The 19,057-nt window shown below is 38.4% G+C and overlaps 2 protein-coding genes across 2 annotated transcripts; one reads left to right on the top strand and one right to left on the bottom strand.

Moving 5' to 3' along the window:
• Positions 1-5,626: 5,626 nt before the first annotated feature.
• On the top strand, positions 5,627-9,496 carry LOC116143150 (probable methyltransferase PMT3). The gene is made up of 8 exons (XM_031428569.1): positions 5,627-5,745; positions 6,554-7,022; positions 7,138-7,302; positions 7,412-7,594; positions 7,721-8,315; positions 8,396-8,508; positions 8,589-8,809; positions 8,933-9,496. The coding sequence occupies exons 2-8, from the start codon at positions 6,780-6,782 to the stop codon at positions 9,252-9,254; spliced, it is 1,842 nt and encodes a 613-aa protein (XP_031284429.1). The 5' UTR covers positions 5,627-5,745; positions 6,554-6,779; the 3' UTR covers positions 9,255-9,496.
• Positions 9,497-11,971: 2,475 nt separating this feature from the next.
• LOC116143129 (dolichyl-diphosphooligosaccharide--protein glycosyltransferase subunit 2) lies at positions 11,972-19,026 on the bottom strand. Its single transcript, XM_031428543.1, has 20 exons — positions 18,945-19,026; positions 18,705-18,849; positions 17,992-18,184; positions 17,785-17,874; positions 17,455-17,517; positions 17,139-17,208; positions 16,875-16,939; positions 16,588-16,642; positions 15,791-15,918; positions 15,589-15,704; positions 14,997-15,066; positions 14,384-14,488; positions 14,194-14,283; positions 13,920-14,068; positions 13,617-13,728; positions 13,463-13,546; positions 13,183-13,263; positions 12,874-13,098; positions 12,644-12,766; positions 11,972-12,419 (listed from the first exon to the last, which is right to left on the bottom strand). Exons 2-20 carry the CDS (start codon positions 18,845-18,847, stop codon positions 12,303-12,305), a joined length of 2,079 nt encoding a protein of 692 aa, XP_031284403.1. The 5' UTR covers positions 18,848-18,849; positions 18,945-19,026; the 3' UTR covers positions 11,972-12,302.
• Between the last annotated feature and the right edge of the window lie 31 nt (positions 19,027-19,057).

Consider the following 19,057-nt stretch of genomic DNA (forward strand, 5'->3'; position numbering starts at 1 on the left):
TCAGAAGCACATCCCAAGTCTGCTTCAACGAAGGGAAGGGAATACCTCGCTGAATCACTTCTACTCCGGCCCAGAGATGGTTAGTCCTAAGGTTGGCCTCCCCTAACACCACTCGCCAATCCCTCTACGCCTTGGGAATGGCTAGAACCTTCTAGGTCTGCACGTCCAACCCATCTGTGCTCTGCCTGGCCCAATTGAACTCAAGATCTGCAAAGAAGAAACACAATAACATTTAGTAATCAAAATACAAAAGAAGACAAGGTTTCTGACCAGTGGCTCGCCAAGTGCTCGGAATATCGCCCTGGCCTCTCTCCCCAAAGACCGCCTCACCCCTCACAAAGAAGTACTGATCCTTCCAGTTCTTGTCACTGGACCGGAGGTAGTCACCAGGTGAGACCGATCATGCCTGAGGTTGACCAGATATCGACCATTCTCTTTGTCGTTTTCCTTAAGAAAATACAAGTACAGCAGCTCGTGCAACCCAAACATCACCTAGTTCCGCACACAGAGATCCTCCAGTGCCATAAGCAACCTCCAACCGTTCGGCATGATCTGTGACAGGGCAATCATGAAGTGGTTCAGCACCTCACGGACAAAGTGAGGAATGGGAAACCTCAGCCCGTCGTGAAACCACTTCTCGTAAACACTCACCCAGCCTTTTACCTCCCAGTCCACCCGTTAGTACAACCGTGGCGCCCTAATCTCGATCGAATCCGAAATGTGATACATTGTCAAGATCCGCCACACGTCGCTATCCTTAAGCACGAGCGGATAATCTCTACTCAAAATCCCACTGCCCTGTTGACTTGGCTCAACCTTAGAGCCATTACTGGACGAGGATGGACTACTAACTCCTTCGGAGTCTTCTTCACTTCCCCCATGCCTGCCCGAACCACTCGGATTAGCAGCACTCATCCCTGAGGCAGCTACATTCATGCCGGTCGGTATACCCATTGGAACGCCCCCCTCGGGCATCATCACCATGGTTGGGGCACGTTCGTACTCATTCCCAACATCTGCCCTAGCCCCACTCGAACTACCCGACTATGAATCTGACATTTCAACCTATTCACCATAAACCCTAAATCACTGTTCGACCCTCACCACCGATTGAGCTACACTCCAACAACACTTCTTTACGACTGCTCATCCTTTAACGCCAATCGACCTATCCCCGTTAACACAACTTGCCCTACTCTCCTAACTACCCAATTCCTAAGTACTTGATCACCATTCACCTTGCACTAACCGGACAATCTTACAACACCAGCTAAGTTTCTTAACCCAGTTCACCGGTCGACCCTTACTACCGACCGGACAATCTTTCAACACCAGATAAGTTTCTTAACCAAGTTCACTGATCGACCCTCAGTACCGACTGGACAATCCTCCAACACCAGCAACTTCACTGATCGACCCTCACAACCAGTTGACCTAGTCCCCAGAAACAGCAACTGGTCTATCCCGTTTGCCCGGAGTGACCGACCTGGGTTTAAAACCCGAACGCCTTTTCAATGATTTCACTCGCCCTGGGTCACCGCCAAGGGACTTCCGTACAACCTCCCGCTCGATCTGGATGACCGATCCCTTGTTCTACTTAACTCACCGCACGATCCCCTTACTACTCGGTCGGGTAGACCGGGTGACCTACTTATCCCACTTAAAGCTATTTCCTTTCAACCCTGATCCAACCTTGTCACTCGATATAGTCAAGCAGACTGACCGATCCGAATCAAGATATTGTGTAACCCGTTTTCGTATTCTCAACCCCATCCAAAAACCCAAAAATACCGAAAATTAGGCAAATCGTCGGAAACTCACCAGAAATCTAAGTATTCACACCTATTCTAAAAATCAAAACTCCAAAACCCAAACGAAGTCCCTCAAAACTTCACAAAATCACACCCAGCCTCCTAAAAACTCAGTACAAACGAAGGAAAAAGGCAAAACAAACCAAAAATCAGCGCAAGAAGATAATATTTACCGTGAATGACTTCGGAATCTACAAAAAGGGAACCACTGTCGCTAAAAGAAACTAGAAACGAAGAAAGTAGGAAAGAAAAGGAAAAAACGCAGAAAAATGAAGGAAAAGGAAAAAACGCAGAAAAATGAAGGAAAAATATGAAAACGCGAAAATAGGAGACGAACAGCCCGCTCCCTCGTTTTTATGGGAAAAATCTGACAGAGACAGACAAGTGGCAACCCTCAATTAGCCCAAGGATAGAGAGACTTTTCATTTTCCCGCCCCAAAACGAAGAGCAGATCACCACCGTACACTTGGCAGAGATCCACGCCACCTAAGAGACCGCAACACTATACAGAATACACGTTTAATCGCCCTTCCTACCTGACCGAGCCACCATGTTGCAGCATGCCAGCTCCTGCAACGAAGCCGACACACTTCCTTGCTTCACATGTCCAGGAGATCCTCCCAGTCGGGGCGACTAGCCTGGAACAGTCCACCCTATCTTCTGCCTTGAGACGAGCAAGGAAAGAGAGGTCCCAGCTATTCGGTCTTCCATAGCAGACGAGTGGACACTAAGGGTTAACCTTCACACAACCCTTGCCTTGGATTAGACCGCTCAGCCCGAGCCTCCACACGAACATCGGGCCCACTGTAACCCATTCGGCCCAAGGGCACCTGGTAAGGACAACCTCGAGGTATCACTCGAGCATCTTCCATGCGATTAAGCAAGTCAGTCGAGTCAATGTCATCTCCTCATTTGGCCCTACACATCGAACGAACGCACCTTCAGTTGGTAGACTTGTTTTCTAACTCGACCTAGCATGCCAATCGAAGAAACTTGTGATAGATAGCTTCTCCATTTCTTCACTCGGCCGGACACACCGAGCAGATACATGTACACCAGATGTTTCGATTTGAACTCAGTTCGCTCGACCCCGCACACCGATCGGCTACACCCTCTTGAGCTGGTTGCACAATCTGACTTGGCCAAAGACACCTACTGACTCTTGAACACGTTATCTACATCTGACCGATCAGTTGCGCCAGCAATCGGTCATCCGAGAAAGGCGACTGGATACGCCCTATTTGATTCCTACTCTTTGACTTAAGCAAACCTTAACTCAGAGAATGGGGAGCAAACTGTTAGGGCCAAAAAATGTCCTCGGCCCAAATAGGATAACGCGTCTGACAATGAAGAAAAGCCCATGCCCAATCCTGGTGTGGCCCAAGCCGGAACTCCCTGGATAAGGCCCATTTGATACGGGGTACAATCGGTCTGAACCACTTGGACACAAGCCTCCTAATCCCAATACACTTCCTGGACTTATGATCGAATTCAGAGCCCATGGTCACCTACGGATCACATTCCTACTCGAACACTAATAAAGCAGTCCATTACCATCCCAATTCCTCCAAGATCCGTGTCAGAGTCATACTTGGACTCCCTTTCACGCTAGGATAATGGGGCCAAAGGATATATCCCTAGAGGAAACAGATTACTATGAGAACTCCTAATCCTACCAGGAGTGGGAGACCAGAGAGCCACTATTTAAACAGAGGCCAGCCCTCTCACAAGGCAGATTACATTACACCTTCGAACCCTGGAGTTCCAACTTGAGAACTTCACATCACAGCCGTAGTCAAAGTCCCCGACTGGACTTCTGGTAACCATTCTACTCCCTAACATTCACTAAATCAGCCTCTTTCAGCCTTGCTAACTTGAGAATCAGAGTGCCTATGGCAAACACCACCCTAGTGTTTTTCGTCGCTTCACGTTTGTTTCTCTACGTGTGCAGGTACAACAGATCGCTAGTGGCCTCAATCACACGAGATCAGTCCCTCTTTTCGTACAGGTAGATTTTTACGCCCACAATCTCTTAGTAAGGGAGAAAAGTATTAAAAGGATAATAATAAAAATTTTAGTATTGTACACCTTTAATCATTTAATTAATTAAAAACAAAGGTAAGAAAAATGTGTCAAACTTGTTGGGTGTAACTGCACTTACTCAAATTCATGAGAAGTCAAGTTATTAACTCAGGAAATTAAAGACAATTCCTATATTACATGTTTAAATTAATTAATATAGTTGACATTACCATTAAATTCATAATAATCACCTTTTTGTTTTACTATCCTATCATAACCTAATTCTATCATGCCTAAAATACATATTTATTTCAATATTTTTAAAATCCAATCATATTCTATTTAACTTAAGGGTGCGTTTGTTTTATTATTCGTTGTCCTATTCCCAATCTATTTCCCAAAATATATGTTTGTTTAATTATTTGGGAAATACTATACTATTTTTTAATTACTTTTAGACCCCTTAAGTTTATTAATTTAATTAAACACTCTTGGAAAAAAAAAGTTTAAAAAATAACAAAAACACCCCACCCACCCATAGTTGCCAAATTCCAGAAACCATCGTCGGCGATTGCCGGAATCTGTTACAACGACGTAGGAACGATCAGAATTGGCTGGTATTTCGCCAATCTGGCCTTTTCCGGTCAGATCCACAATGGATCTGGCCGAAAAATGTCAGATCTGACCGATAATGACGACCATATCTTTGGCCATCACTGACGGCCAAATCTGGCTTTTTTCGGAGGTCTACGGCCAGATCTAGCCGTAGATCTGGTTTTTTCCAGCATGATTCGTGGTGGATCTGGCCGGAAAAGGCCATATCGACGCATGACCCACCAGATCAGACCGATATGCGTCGTAACGCCATTTTTCGGCCAGATTCCGGCAGTGGTGGCCGGAATCTGGCACTATGTGTGGGTGGGGGTGTTTTTGTCATTTTATAAAATTTGTATATATTGGGGTGTTTAGTTAAATTAGCAAACCTATGAGGTTTTTTTGTTAATTTTTAAATTTTACCTCGCAATACTCACCCTATTCAACTACCCAATATTATTCCCAAAATCCTATCCAAAATAACAAAACAAACGCACCCCAAAATATTTATATTTTTAATTTTTAACTCCTTAGGTTTGTTGATTTAACTAAACACTCCCAACAATTAAAATTTATGAATTGACAAAAACACCTCTATCCACCCATTAAATGCTAGCAGTCGGCCACCACCATCGGAGGGTGGTCAAAATCTGCCGAAATGGAGCATAACTGGCTGGAATAGGCCAGATCAGCGCACGATCGGCCAGATCCAGCCGATCATGCATCATTCTGGTGACTTCCGACCATCCCCCAACTGTGATGATCGGCTGTCGGAATTTAATAGTAGGGGGGGTATTTTTTTTAATTTTTAATATTTTATTATAGGGGGTGTTTAGCTAAATTAACAAATATAAAGAGTGTTTTTGTTAATTTTCAAATCTTATACTCCTAATAATAACTCAATTCAACTTTTCAAAAATCTTCCTCAAAATACTCTACCAAACACCCAAATGTTGTAAAATTTAGACGAATATTCTGATATTTCTATCAATCTATGAAGCCATGAATTCAAGAAGAGAGACGATATCTTTTAAGGAAGATATTTTTTTTTTTTTAAATAAATAAATTTATAAAGAGAATATACAGAAATATATAAGTTGAAAGTTGTGGATACATGGAAGATTGACGAATTCCAAGTTCATAGCAAATTTTAACTGACAAAGAACATTTAACGGAAGAATCTATATCCTACATTATCACCATAAACGCATACCCACAAAAACGACTACTTTTTATGAGACTTTTGTCACAACAATTCTGTCTCTTTTACTTTAGATCTCTCTCCATACTTTCTCTTTCTATTTTCTCTCCATTTCAGGTATATTTCTATTCGTTTCAGATCTCACTGGTTTTTCACGTCAAAAACTGTTCTTTTTTTTACGTTACATGGTATTGTTTCATTGTCATTTGGGTATATGCATTGCAAATATATCGACTTCAAACAATGCCGACTTGTTTTTATCTCTTTTTTTTTTTTTTTTTGTTTTCTTGGGCGGGTTTGAATTCAAGTTATGACATTGTCAACTGGGTCTATTTTATCTCTGTCCAAAGCTTGCTTTTGTGGTATCGCCTTCGCATTATAGCTAGCAACTGTCGGTGCTGAAGCTTTACACTTTGGTTGTTTTCATTTTTTGACCTCTGTCTCTTTTAACATGGCCATTTTTGATACAATTTAGATTTTGTTTTCATATAGATATTCCCTTTTGTCTCTATTATCTCTTTTTTCCTTTTTCTTATCTCTTTGTTCGTTGCTTGTTGGAAGCACTAGTGTTTTTTAGATTCTAGTTGCACTCGGTTTGTTTTGTTAATGCTAAAAATCTTGATAGTGCCATAATCTTTGTCTCTTCCTGTCTCTTAGTTGTTGCATTATATATAATATAAACATGTAATAGTTGTTTAAACTTTTAAATTATTTTCTTGTTTGATCGCGCAATGGTGGTAACGTTCTTTCTCTTTTTCAATTATAAAATGTGTTTATTTCTGGTAAATTTGGGCACAGAGTTTAGTCATTTGATGATTTGATTAAGCTTGGTTGTTGTACTGGTGATTCTGGTTTCAGAGGTTTTTTCGGTGGAAACATTCTGTTAATTGACACTTCCGATTTTGGTTTATCTGAATTTTCGCAGCATTGTTAATCATCATCCAGCCATCACATGTGATGCGAGGGCTCTAAAAGGATCATAATTTGGTCAAACAAAATTTTGGAATAATTCGAACGGAAGCCAAATTTTGTTTTGGGTTTTTAATTCAATATTCAGCCACTCAGCTTGTGAAGTTTGATCTTTGTCTTCTACATGTTGCAGTCAAAGTAGGAGGCAGATTTCCTTTTGGTGCTTTGGGTTAACGATAATAATGAGGGGGAGATCTGATGAAAATCAAAAGAAGCGATTGGTCACCTGGGTAGTAGTTTTGGTGACCATTTGTTTTGTACTTTATATGTGTTCTCAAAACCATGGTTCTCCTGCTGTAGAGTATGGTAGCAAATCTTTGAGGAAATTTGGTTCCTCATATTGGGGTGGCGATGAAGATGCTGATGATTCTTCCACCAAATCAATTGAATATGTAGATGATGGTAATATACTAAAAAGTATTCCGGTGAGCAATCTGATGACAAGCTAACTTTTTTTAAAATCTTTAAAATCAGGTTCTTATTTTGGTTTCTTTGTGCATAAATTGAACTAACATAAGTCTTTGTTGTTGCATATCGAAGGTTTGTGACGAGCGGCATACAGAACTGATTCCTTGCCTAGACAAGAACTACATGTTTCAGTCAAGACTGAAACTGGATCTATCTGTGATGGAACATTACGAGAGACATTGCCCACCACCTGAGAGGCGCTTCAATTGCTTGATTCCTCCTCCACCAGGGTACAAGGTGAGATTTTGTTCAAGATTTTTAATTTTGATTTCTGGACATTCCTTTGTGTCAGTTACTAAAACAAGGAAATATAAAGTTAGTATTTTCCTGACCTTGATGGTTACAGATCCCAATCAAGTGGCCCAAGAGCAGAGATGAGGTATGGAAGGCAAATATACCTCATACACACCTCGCTACTGAAAAGTCTGACCAGAATTGGATGGTTGTCAAAGGTGAAAAGATATCATTTCCAGGGGGAGGAACTCACTTTCACTATGGAGCTGATAAGTATATTTATTCACTAGCGCGTGTAAGTCAAGTTGATTGACCCATTTTCAGAGGAAAAAACACATAGTGATCATTTCAATACATGACTCTCTTTTTCTTTTGTATGATGAGTAAGGCAGTGATCTTTTATTCATTTCCGAATTGACAGATGCTGAGATTTCCACACAACAAAATAAACAACAGGGGAAAAGTCCGGACAGTTTTGGATGTTGGCTGTGGAGTTGCAAGTTTCGGAGGATACCTACTTTCTTCTGATGTTTTAACAATGTCATTAGCCCCCAATGATGTCCATCAAAACCAAATCCAATTTGCCTTAGAGAGAGGAATTCCTGCTTATCTTGGTGTTTTAGGGACAAAGAGACTTCCTTACCCAAGTAGATCTTTTGAATTTTCACATTGTTCTCGTTGTAGGATTGATTGGCTTCAAAGGAATGGAATTCTTCTTCTTGAGCTAGATAGGGTACTCCGGCCAGGAGGCTATTTTGCCTACTCATCTCCAGAAGCCTATGCACAGGATGAAGAAGATCTAAGAATTTGGAAACAAATGAGCGCCTTTGTGGAAAAGATGTGTTGGAAAATAGCTGCGAAACAGGACCAAACTGTTATTTGGGTTAAACCTCTGACGAATGATTGTTACATGGAACGACCACCTGGTACTGAACCTCCACTATGCAGATCTAATGATGATGCAGATGCTTTTTGGGGTGTGCCAATGGAAGCTTGCATCACTCCTTACTCAGAACGTAAGTGATATTGTCCCCATTCTGCATGTACAAGATTGGAAGTTCAAAATGCAGTAATAAGTTCTTTTTCTTTTCATTAGAAATGCATCGAACAAGAGGCAGTGGATTGGTTCCTTGGCCTGCTCGCTTGACAACTCCTCCTCCTCGTCTGGCTGAAATTGGCTATTCTAAGCGAATGTTTGAAAAGGACATGGTAATGTATCAGCATTTTTCTATCACAATTTTCATAAATATTATAGGATGCAGGTGGGTGATATGATTCATGTGTTGCAGGAACTTTGGCAGCAAAGAGTGGGACATTATTGGAGTCTTTTGAGCTCAAAGATTAAGCCTAATACGCTAAGGAATATAATGGACATGAAGACACACATTGGTTCATTTGCAGCTGCTCTGAAGAACAAAGACGTTTGGGTTATGAATTTGGTGTCTGAAAATGGACCCAACACTCTCAAGATAATATATGACAGAGGCTTGATAGGCGCTCTGCATAACTGGTATGAATAAAAAATTAATTACTCATCCCATTTGACCATTCTTGATTTTTCCTCTGACCAAAGTAGGAAAAGAAAAAAGTTTTGCCGTGATTTATATCCTTTTTTTGGGTATGCAACTGACAGGTGTGAAGCATTCTCAACTTATCCAAGAACTTATGATCTGCTCCATGCTTGGACCGTCTTCTCTGATATTGAAAAAAAAGGCTGTAGTGCAGAGGATCTATTGATCGAGATGGACAGAATACTGCGGCCCCAGGGTTTCATCATTGTTCGTGATAAGCCACCGGTGGTGGAGTTAATAAAGAAATATCTACCGGCATTACACTGGGAAGAAGTAGCAACAGCCGATTCCAACCGGGAATTGGAACAATATGAAGATGACATAATCTTTATAATTCAAAAGAAGATGTGGTACACTAGTGAAAGTTTTAGTGATTCAGAGTGAGACGGTGAGCATCATTGTCTTCCCATATCTTACCTTATTCCAAATACAGCATTGCGGGGCTTGAAGTTGCCCAAACTGTGCTGGTGGTTATATAATTTTGCCAGAGGTGATGTTCCTTGGTCTTTTTGCTCATTACTCGGAAGTAAAATGCTTACCCACATTATTTTCATTATCTCAGTCAGGATTGTAAGATGATTACATTGATAAATCTCGTATAGGGAACTGTTAAGATTCTTTATATAAACAGGAAATAGTATTGTTATCCACTTTGTCAAAGCACTTAAGAGTTACTTGTTGAATTTCTTTAATATATCCGGATAAAACATAGCGACATGGATGTTCTAACAAAGGAAATCGAATAAATATAAAAGAAAATAATCACATCCCATCCTCCTCCAAGTAGGAAAAGAAAACATACTAGGGCAATCTAGCTTCAGCCACTCCAATTTTCAAGGTCCTTTTTTTAAACAAAAAGAACATCAAGGAGCTAACTACTTCTAGATAGTTGGGTAATCCGATAGGGACTCTTAAATATATTATTTAAGGGGTTCTGAGTTCGAATCCCTTCTCGGTTGCTAATAGGGGTATTCATTGAAGCTCTTACTCGGTCGATAGTTCTAGGGTATCGAGAGATTAGTTAAGATGCGCATAAACTAGCATTCAAACACCCTCAATCATTAAAAAAAATAAAAAAATCAAGGAGCAGAAGAACATCATCTCATAGCATATTAGCATCATTTCGTTTTAATACAATAGTATTGAAGTTGCTAAGTTTGTGTTGGTAGATCATGAAACGGACCTCTCAAAAGTTGAATATTTTACACCTACTCTTTATCTCATGGATACATTCCCTGTAATTTCATATCACAATTAACGTTTACTTAATGCAGCACAAATGTCTTGAATCAGAAATTAAATGGCCAACTAATATTATAGGTAAAACAATAAAAATTAGGTCACAATCCAATCTTACAGACTCTCTCTTATAACCCGATGTGATAGCAAAAAAATTCATCAAAAATCTATTACAAACTATCAAGTCAGGACTGTGAAACAAAATTTGTAAGATTATGTTGTAATTGTAGTGTCACTTTATCAAAAACGACCATTTACCGATAGATTGAAATTTTTTCGACGTTATCAACTTATCATAACTTTGTCATCATTGTTTTAAAACCCGACCCGACCCAGTCGGTTCAACCGGTACCCAGCTGGTGAGGCTCAAAACCGTTTATATCAGTCTACCCACTTACACTCATGGTTGGACCGATGCACTGTAGCACCTGCTGGTCCAACCATTATTTTTAAAAAATTTGGGTCGGCTAATTTATAAAATTAAAAATTTAAATTAAACTCTAAAACAGTAAAACCCATACATTATAATTATATAAAATTATAAATTGAACAATAAAACCACCCTATCCCAAAGCAAATATCAACATTCCGCGTGCCCCGCCTGGGGCCGCCACCCCCCCCCCCCCCCCCCCCCCCCCCCCCCCCCCCCCCCCCCCCCCCCCCCAAATTTCAAGACATTTCCCACACTTTTGGTCTCAAAGTCTGAAATTGAAATCTTCCACCGAAGTCTCCCCTTCATTGTCGAATCTCGTCGCTTCAACCTTCACCGTCAACTGCTTACTTCGTCGTCAGCTGGGGTACCGTGAATCTCCTCTCATTTCACGATCTTCTTTGTCCTCTAACACTCTTCTTCACCGCCGATCTATGTTGTTCATCCGTCGTCGTCAATCTTCTCGAAGCTACACAGTCGATCTTGTCTTCTTCTTGCCCAGGAATTATCGCCTCTTCCCCTCACATTACTTGAATCTTAGCTCTTCATAGTTGCACTGTTCACAGTTGAGCTCCACCTCTCCGATAGTCAACTCAACTGTCAACGGAAGCTCATCTTCACCAGCACCAGGTAATTGTCACGGTGTCACCTTACTGATGTACATTCCACTATTCCAGCAGCAAATCTTTAATTTTGCTTTGGTGAATCATGAATGAACACTTGATTTGAGTTGCTAATTTTGTTTTGGTGAATGAACACTTGATTTGAGCATTGAAGAATGAAGATATTAGACTTATTAATATATGACCTGAAGACTGAACAAGGAGGTCGTAAGAGTTAAGACAAACCATTGGGTGAAAATTATTTTTTGTTAGAATATTGAAGTGTTGAAAGAAGTCAAAAACTTTTATATTATGTGATTTCTTCTTTTATTTTGTTATTTTGATTTGTAATTTGTTGTATTATTGATGTAATAATGTTTGATGATGTTTTGCTAAGGTCTTTTTATTCAGAAGTCTATGATTTGGATTCACATTCTGCAATTTTGCATTCTGTAAACAGTAACATTACTGACATCAACATGATAACATCACTAGTTGAACCAGCTGGTTCAACCGGTCAACCCGAGACCCAACAGCTTGCCAGGTTTTGTCCCGAGTCGATTTTTAAAACATTGTTTGTCATTGAATAAACGAGTTAATCTCCCTGAAGTTTCGTTTAATAAACTTTTATCTTAAAGTAACTAAAATAATAATTTACTTTTTGTCATTGTTCCACTAAAATTTCATTTGCCACAACCAACCCTTATTGTGAGAGGAGAGACACTGTGTATAAGTGAGAGGTGAGAGGATTGTTGGAGACTGTAGATGCCCATCCCATCTAAAACTTTTTTGTTGGTCCATATAGTGCAGGCGCAACCAGGAAACACGAATTTAATACTCGGAAAATTTGACAGAGCAAACTATGGCAACTTAACTCCAAGAGAAGAAGATGCTGGTTTTCTAGTTGCTACCATACAATCTTCAAAAATGTGAAAAAGCATTAGCAGCAGAAATGAGAGATGGGAGTAAATAAACTTTCTTTCCAGTTTTTCATCGTGGATGTCGGCTGTGTGCACTAAAATTCTCAATAGGTTAATATAATTTACTAAATAAGAGTCCTACAAAACTTGACCATGATGTCCATTGCACCTCTTTTGAAAGAGAAATTTCCCCTCATTTTTGTCTTGAGTCGCTATTGAAAAGGAACTTTGTTCATTTTGTTCAAGCAGATTTCACTTTGGCTGAAGCTGAAGCCAGGTGTGAAAGGATCCTGTGACCAACGAACATTAAGTAAACCCCCAAGAAACCAAGTGCCTTCAATGTTGTGAATAGATCCAACTGCAGAAAAAAAAATCACCATATTGTTACACCAGCACATAACATAGAGTAATAAACAACCAAAAGTGTAATACTTTGACATAGTTAAAGTTCTCATCTGTTTTAAGGCATATGCAATTAAAATTCTATATTTCAAATCAAGGTGCAGCCATCCAAACAATGGCTGACTGACCAATACACACTAACTGAAAAAAAAATAATAATAATAAAATATAAAAACCAACCTTCAACCAGAAAAGAACATAGAGTAACAGCACTGCTGCAATGCCAAGCTGGAAGAGGATGGCAAATGTAGCAGGCACAGGTGAAGCAGGGAAGTTCTTCAGGTTCACCCCTAATCGTAATAGCTGTCCAAGAAATCAAAGTATAACACAAATATCACTTGCTGCCCAGGAAAAGACAATTGGGAAAGCTGAATGAAAATTCAGAGGGAAATAAATTATTCATGACTCACCCCAATTAAGAATCCAATAAATGGCAAAAGAGTAAGACCCAAGAAAGCAAGGGAAAGCTTCTGAGGTGGACGCTTTTCTGGTGCCCTGAAAATGTGGGTTATCTCTGCTTTCGGCCCATATCTTGAATAGGGATCAACAGGCAGTGCTGGAGGACCGGATGCCTTCTCAGGGGGTTCTGGCAGATCTAATTCAATATAGCCAATATCTTGTAATAAAGAGTTCTCCTGTAAAGAGGCACAACATATTTAGCTCAAAATGTGGGTACACAAAAAGAAAAAAAAAAATTAAAAAAACAAACCCATGCTTACCATGACAGCATCACCAACAGTGAGTTGAATCTCGTATCTACCTGAGAGATAGAAAAACTTCTCAACCAGTCCTAGAAAATCCTGCAATCCAAATTGCCATATATATGATCAACATAAAATCTTATTTTTTTTCCAAATGATGGCCAGTTAACAACAAAACTTTGTCATTGATTTTGAAAGTCAGGCTAACAAACATTGGCACCCATTAATAACTGACTGACAGAAGATAAAGTTAATAAAAAAGGTGAGGAAAAATAAAAAAAAAGAAATGGTACTTAACTAGAATTATCTGAAATTTTTTCCCAGAGTTCCCCACCACAAAGATGTGCTCAACCTTGCTCTCATGTCTCAGCTTGAGAAATGCCTGCACACCAACAGAATATCTCAAACAACTACTGTCAATAAATTCGTACAGAGGTGTTTAAACTACTTACCTGATGTGGCTTAAAAGCATTCCCATAAGGGGTGGTCAATTCAAAGGATAGACGGAGCTTCTGCAGGTGGTTTGCCGATAATGACACAGCATTTTCTCCACCCAAATGTAGCCTATATAAATCATGGGTGTGAAAATAAAAATCCAAATTATATGGTTGAAGTTTAATTAAAGCAAGAAAAAATTAAATTGGAATGACTTCTAAAAGTATCACATCCCCATATTAAAAAGCATCTAAAATACCATCATCAGTAATAGGTAGGAAGAAAAATTATAGCCAAAATCTGAAAACTTAACAACGTACTTTTTTTGTGTTTCTACGCTCCCATGATCACTATCAAGAACTGCAATTTCAGCATTGTCGATCTTAATAAGTCCTGTCACAAATATTGGTATTTGAGTTTCGGCTCCAGTAGCATAGACACTTTGCTGCTCAGAATCATGAAGCACCACCTACAAAATTCAAAATTGGTATCAAACTACGTACAGAAATATAGATATGAGGTAAGATAATTGATCCCTCTCTGGAAACGGTAAGCAACTGATAATAATAATAATAATAGTAATAATAATAATACCTTAAAAATAAAAATATAATTTCCAACATCAACAGGCTTTGGCACGGAATCTAAGAAATAAGATTCACTCTGTGGATCATACTTGAGTTCCTACATTACACAAACGATAAAGAACATAGATTCAAGTTAGAAAAAAAAAGAAAAAGTAAATTGCACCAAATAGAGGTTAAAACAAGGAAATTTTCAGCACCTTGTTCTCAACAATGGTAGTTTCCTTTAGCCCAGAGGAAAATGCCCGCACAAGTTTCACTGTTAGAGGAGGAGCATTTGCACCAAGCACAGTAGTGACCTTAATCTAATTTACAAAGCATAAGACAACAAAGTCAAAATTAACTAAAGAAACCCTATAAAACAGGCCAATAAAATTCGGCAAATTCATAATTATTGGCCAATAAAATTTGGCAAATTCATAACTATTGCAGGACAAGTGACAAGTTTTGACAGAAGGCACCCAAAGAATAAATATAGGGATCCACCAACCCAAACCATCTTGATTCTGAATGTGAAGGAAACTGTAAAAGTGATAGATCACACTATAACATTGGAGCCATAAAGCAGCTATACTAAGTATACACATTTCACCTTTTTACTCAGTAAAGACTATATTAAAAAATGGAAAAAATGTTGATAAATTTAACACAGATGGTATCCCAGAACATATCAAAAAGAGGAAGAAAACTGAGGTAGTAACTAGATAATAATAAAAACTGAAAATGAAGCCAACAACTGACATCAGAGAAACCAGCCAATCAGACAATTACAGAACTGTGTCATGAAGACAGGAATTATATTAGGAAACAAACCTTTAAGTGTTCATCCTTAGTCACTGAAAGCACTGTATATGGAAGTGATAGGATAAGCGGAATGGCAATTCTGTGCAAGAAAAAGTAAAATACAGCGTAAGTAAAAATGAGAACAAGTTTATAAGGCTGCAATGTAGAACCCCATAATTCAGCCTTTTTTTTCTCTCCATACTTAAAAATACCCCCCCTTCCCCTTGCTCACTGATTTTTAAACTAGAAGCTACTTCTGACCCTACAACTTTAATAGCTAGGAAACTTGTGTGATATAATTATATCCAAAGTAGGTAGCTTGAAGGAATTTGAACCTATGACCTCTTGGTTAGAACCATGAAATCACTCAATCTAACTCTTGGTGTTAGAGAATTCAACTATAAAGGTGTAACTGCATCATATATTGAAGAAAGGAGTCTGACTTTCACGTTCCAAGAAAATATATTGTTAAAAACTGTTCTCTGAGAAAGAAACTAAACAAATGCTATATTTCAAAGACAGTCAGTTGATTACTATCAAAATGAGTCTATCTCACAGCAGCATCACATGAATCTATTACAGAGAAAGGCCAAAATACTGAAAACTCAAGAAAACAACTTGCCTATTGCTTTCCAAGCAAGCTAATGAGTCCACTTGGTTAAAGAAGTCTTTGGCATCACCAGGAATTCCAATGCCAAGGAAAAATTTCGCTAAACCCAATATTTTATCCCCTGGAAGCTGCAAACAGAATACAGAATCAATTGAACATTGTCCAACAGAAAATAGCTTCTAAGGCATGTACTTAATAGTATACTCCTACTCACGTTAAAACTTCCAGTAGTTACAGCAGCAAATGCTGTCAGCCCTCTAACAACTGACGAGGTAGTTGAAAGAGGACCCAGCTGTTCACGTATGTTAACAACTTTCTCATCAAAGTAAAAGGCCCCATCATCTACAATAAGGAAACTTGATTAGACAAGGATACCATAGAATTGACAAATAAACTATGAATTCAGAATTTATCACCAGTTAAAAACCATCATTTGGAATAAGAACTGAAAAAACAAAACATTCTAAAGAGGGATATCTGTTTAATTTACTAGGGGTGTCTGCACGCGCGTGTGTGTATCGTCAGAAACTTGAAAAAAAATAATGCAAGCATCCCCAAAGAGGGGTATCTTAGGCTATAGAAAATCAATCTAATATGTACAATATAAATATGCATACAGTTCCAGTCTTGATTTTTCTCTAGAGCCTATACTTCATTCTACAGGCCTGCCTTTCCAAACATCCCCATTGCCAGTTATGCTCATTTCCCTACAATACTTCTCCACCATCTAATATTAGAAAGATAAGAGAATATTTTCCCTTAAAATTATCTAGTAAAATTTTCTCTTTATACTCTAATGGGTCCTCCAAAATAATCATAGAAGACCAAAGAAGTAGCTCTCTAGGCTTTGATTGTGTGGCCAAGATCCTCCGAAACCTAGGAGATATGACTCATAGTACAGTTTTCTTGCAAATTTGAAGTCTGTAAGCATAAAATCATAAAATGAAAATAAGGAGGAAAAAGAAAAACACAATTTTCTTCAAACCAAATTCAAGGCAGAAACTACAATACCATATTTCTCAATACTGTCAAAGAGTTTCAGTACGTCATTTTTCACTGTAGCAATCTGCCAATTGTAAGCAAATGCAGAATATGAATATCGCTCAGCTGAAGCTAACAATTAAGAACAAAAGGAAAGGCAAGGAGATAATCTTTATAAAGAAAAAAATCATGACAAAATAGAAACAGAAAGTACATAAAGTAAAGCAGAAGTATGTATAAGCACACATGCAAAACTATGAATAAAAGCAAAATCTAATGAAAAGAAGTCCAATATCCTTTCAGAAGTTCCAAAATACCATAGATTGATCAATCTCAGAAGATGCTAATGAGACAACTCCAGCAATGGCTTCAAGTGCTATTCCTGCAAGAATCACGGTAAGTCAGGGGAATAAGCATAAGCCCATTTTAGCAGATAATTAAGAATCGAAATAATAAGCAACATATAGATAGAAACTGTTTTCAATAATACAACTGAAGTTGTATTAAAGCTACGTGTCAACAAAATTATAAAACAACACAAGCATATAATTATGGTTAACTGCATCCTTGAAAATAATTACCGGCAGCAAAGGTACTTGACTCAGGATTGTTAGAACTATAACGCCACCTTCCATCACTCTGGCTCAGAGCCTGCAAACATTACTTCAATCATTTAGAAAATAAATGTGCCATAAGTAGAACAAGAAAGTGGTAGTAAGACAGTGAGAGTGAGAGATGGCAGTTTGAGTCAGGTCCAACACTAAAACTCCTCCACCCACTCATTTTAAAGTCAGGCTCAACCAGTAACTGGATCTCATCTGACCTAGCATATGAGGGAAGTCTAACACTGACTCTTTTCCAACATATAAAATATTGGCGGGTAAAGAAGGAACTAACCTTAATAGAGTATAAAACTCCTTCAGCATCACTAAGATGTAAATCAGTTTTAGAAGTTTGATCCTGCATCAACAGATCAATTAAAAAATTTATCAAAATGAGAAAAATGTAAAAGTCAATAACATATTGAAGAGCAGACTAATGCATCTTTTCTTCAATAACCTTACAACAGTAAAAGAACCTCACAACCTCGGGCATATCATTTTTGTCTAGAAGTAAAAATAAATAAATAAATAAAAGAAAAATTAGCTCATATGTAAAATAAGACCAGTAAAAATAAACTTAAGTGTTGAATCCTAAATCACAAGCAATTATATGTTCAGAGTTCACCTTGATAAGTTTCAAACTTCCAATTGAACAGTAGAAGTCAAGCAACGAACTTGCACCTTTGACAGCAGTTTGGAGTCTTGAAATGATTTCCTTCACAAAGAATAAAAAACCATCATCTTGTTCACACATTTCCACAATGCTATAAAATACAAAGGCAATAACTTCCAAACTGGGAATAACACATCAGTGACAAGAGCTCAAAGATACCTCAAATACTTGTGCTTTAATCTTGCATTTTAAAATGCCGTTGACATTCAAAGCATACAACAAATCCTTTGGAGTTGAGGAGGATGACTCAAGGGTTTTTGATACAGAACCACAAGTAGTCTTGCTCAAATCAAGCTTTTTCTCAACTCCAAGAATCTCAAGGGATCTGAGGGCCTCATAAGTCTCTTCTAAGCTGGTATAATCAAAACCAAATCAGATGGTTGTTTCAAAAGAATGATGATAAAGATTATAATATGAAGAAACGTTATATACAAAACTTGTAGATTTAAATTGTAAAAATCCAGCTGAACAGAAAAAATAAGTAAACCCAACGCAACTCCTAAAAGAGAGAGAGATAGCTAAAAATAAGAATCAAGTCAAATGATCATAATTTCCCCTAATCACACGCATCGAATTCATCTCACCTACAAATGAAAGTGGAAAAATGAAAAGGCAAAGCAGCTTAAAAACTTCCATTTCCAAATGTATAAACCCCAATATTTAAAAAAATAAAAACACATTTCATTCACAAGTAAAACTTTCGATCAAATTCTTCATTGAAAATCCGATTTTCTCAGCAACCAAACAGACATAAATCTTAAAATATATATATATATATATATATCCGCTTCATAATGCGCACTGGAATTGCAGAAAAAAAATATAAAAGAGAGAGTATATGCATCAAAATAGGGTTTAAATCGAAATGGTACCTGCCAAAAGATCCATCGACAGGTTTGAAGACGTCTAAGGCAGCGGATCGGTGGGAGTCCGAAATCGGTTGAAAGATCGAAGCAGCATGGCAGATCGAAATGGCAAAAAACAGCACCAGAAATCCTACTAGACTCCGGGCCATTACTGCAATAATATTAACAGAATGAATAAATTAGAAATAGAAATCATATAATGAGAAAATTGAAAGGAAACTGAGAAAACTAGGGTTTAGATCGTACGTAGCAGTTGTGGATGTAAGTCAGTGTTGTGAGTCTGCGACGACCAGCACTGGTGCGAGGAAGTGTTTCAACTGTTATAAAACCAACCAGGCGAGGTGTGTGTTCCAATTTGT

The sequence above is a fragment of the Pistacia vera genome, unplaced genomic scaffold (genome assembly GCF_008641045.1).
Source record: "Pistacia vera cultivar Batoury unplaced genomic scaffold, PisVer_v2 Contig426, whole genome shotgun sequence".
In the NCBI taxonomy this organism is placed as follows: Eukaryota; Viridiplantae; Streptophyta; class Magnoliopsida; order Sapindales; family Anacardiaceae; genus Pistacia; species Pistacia vera.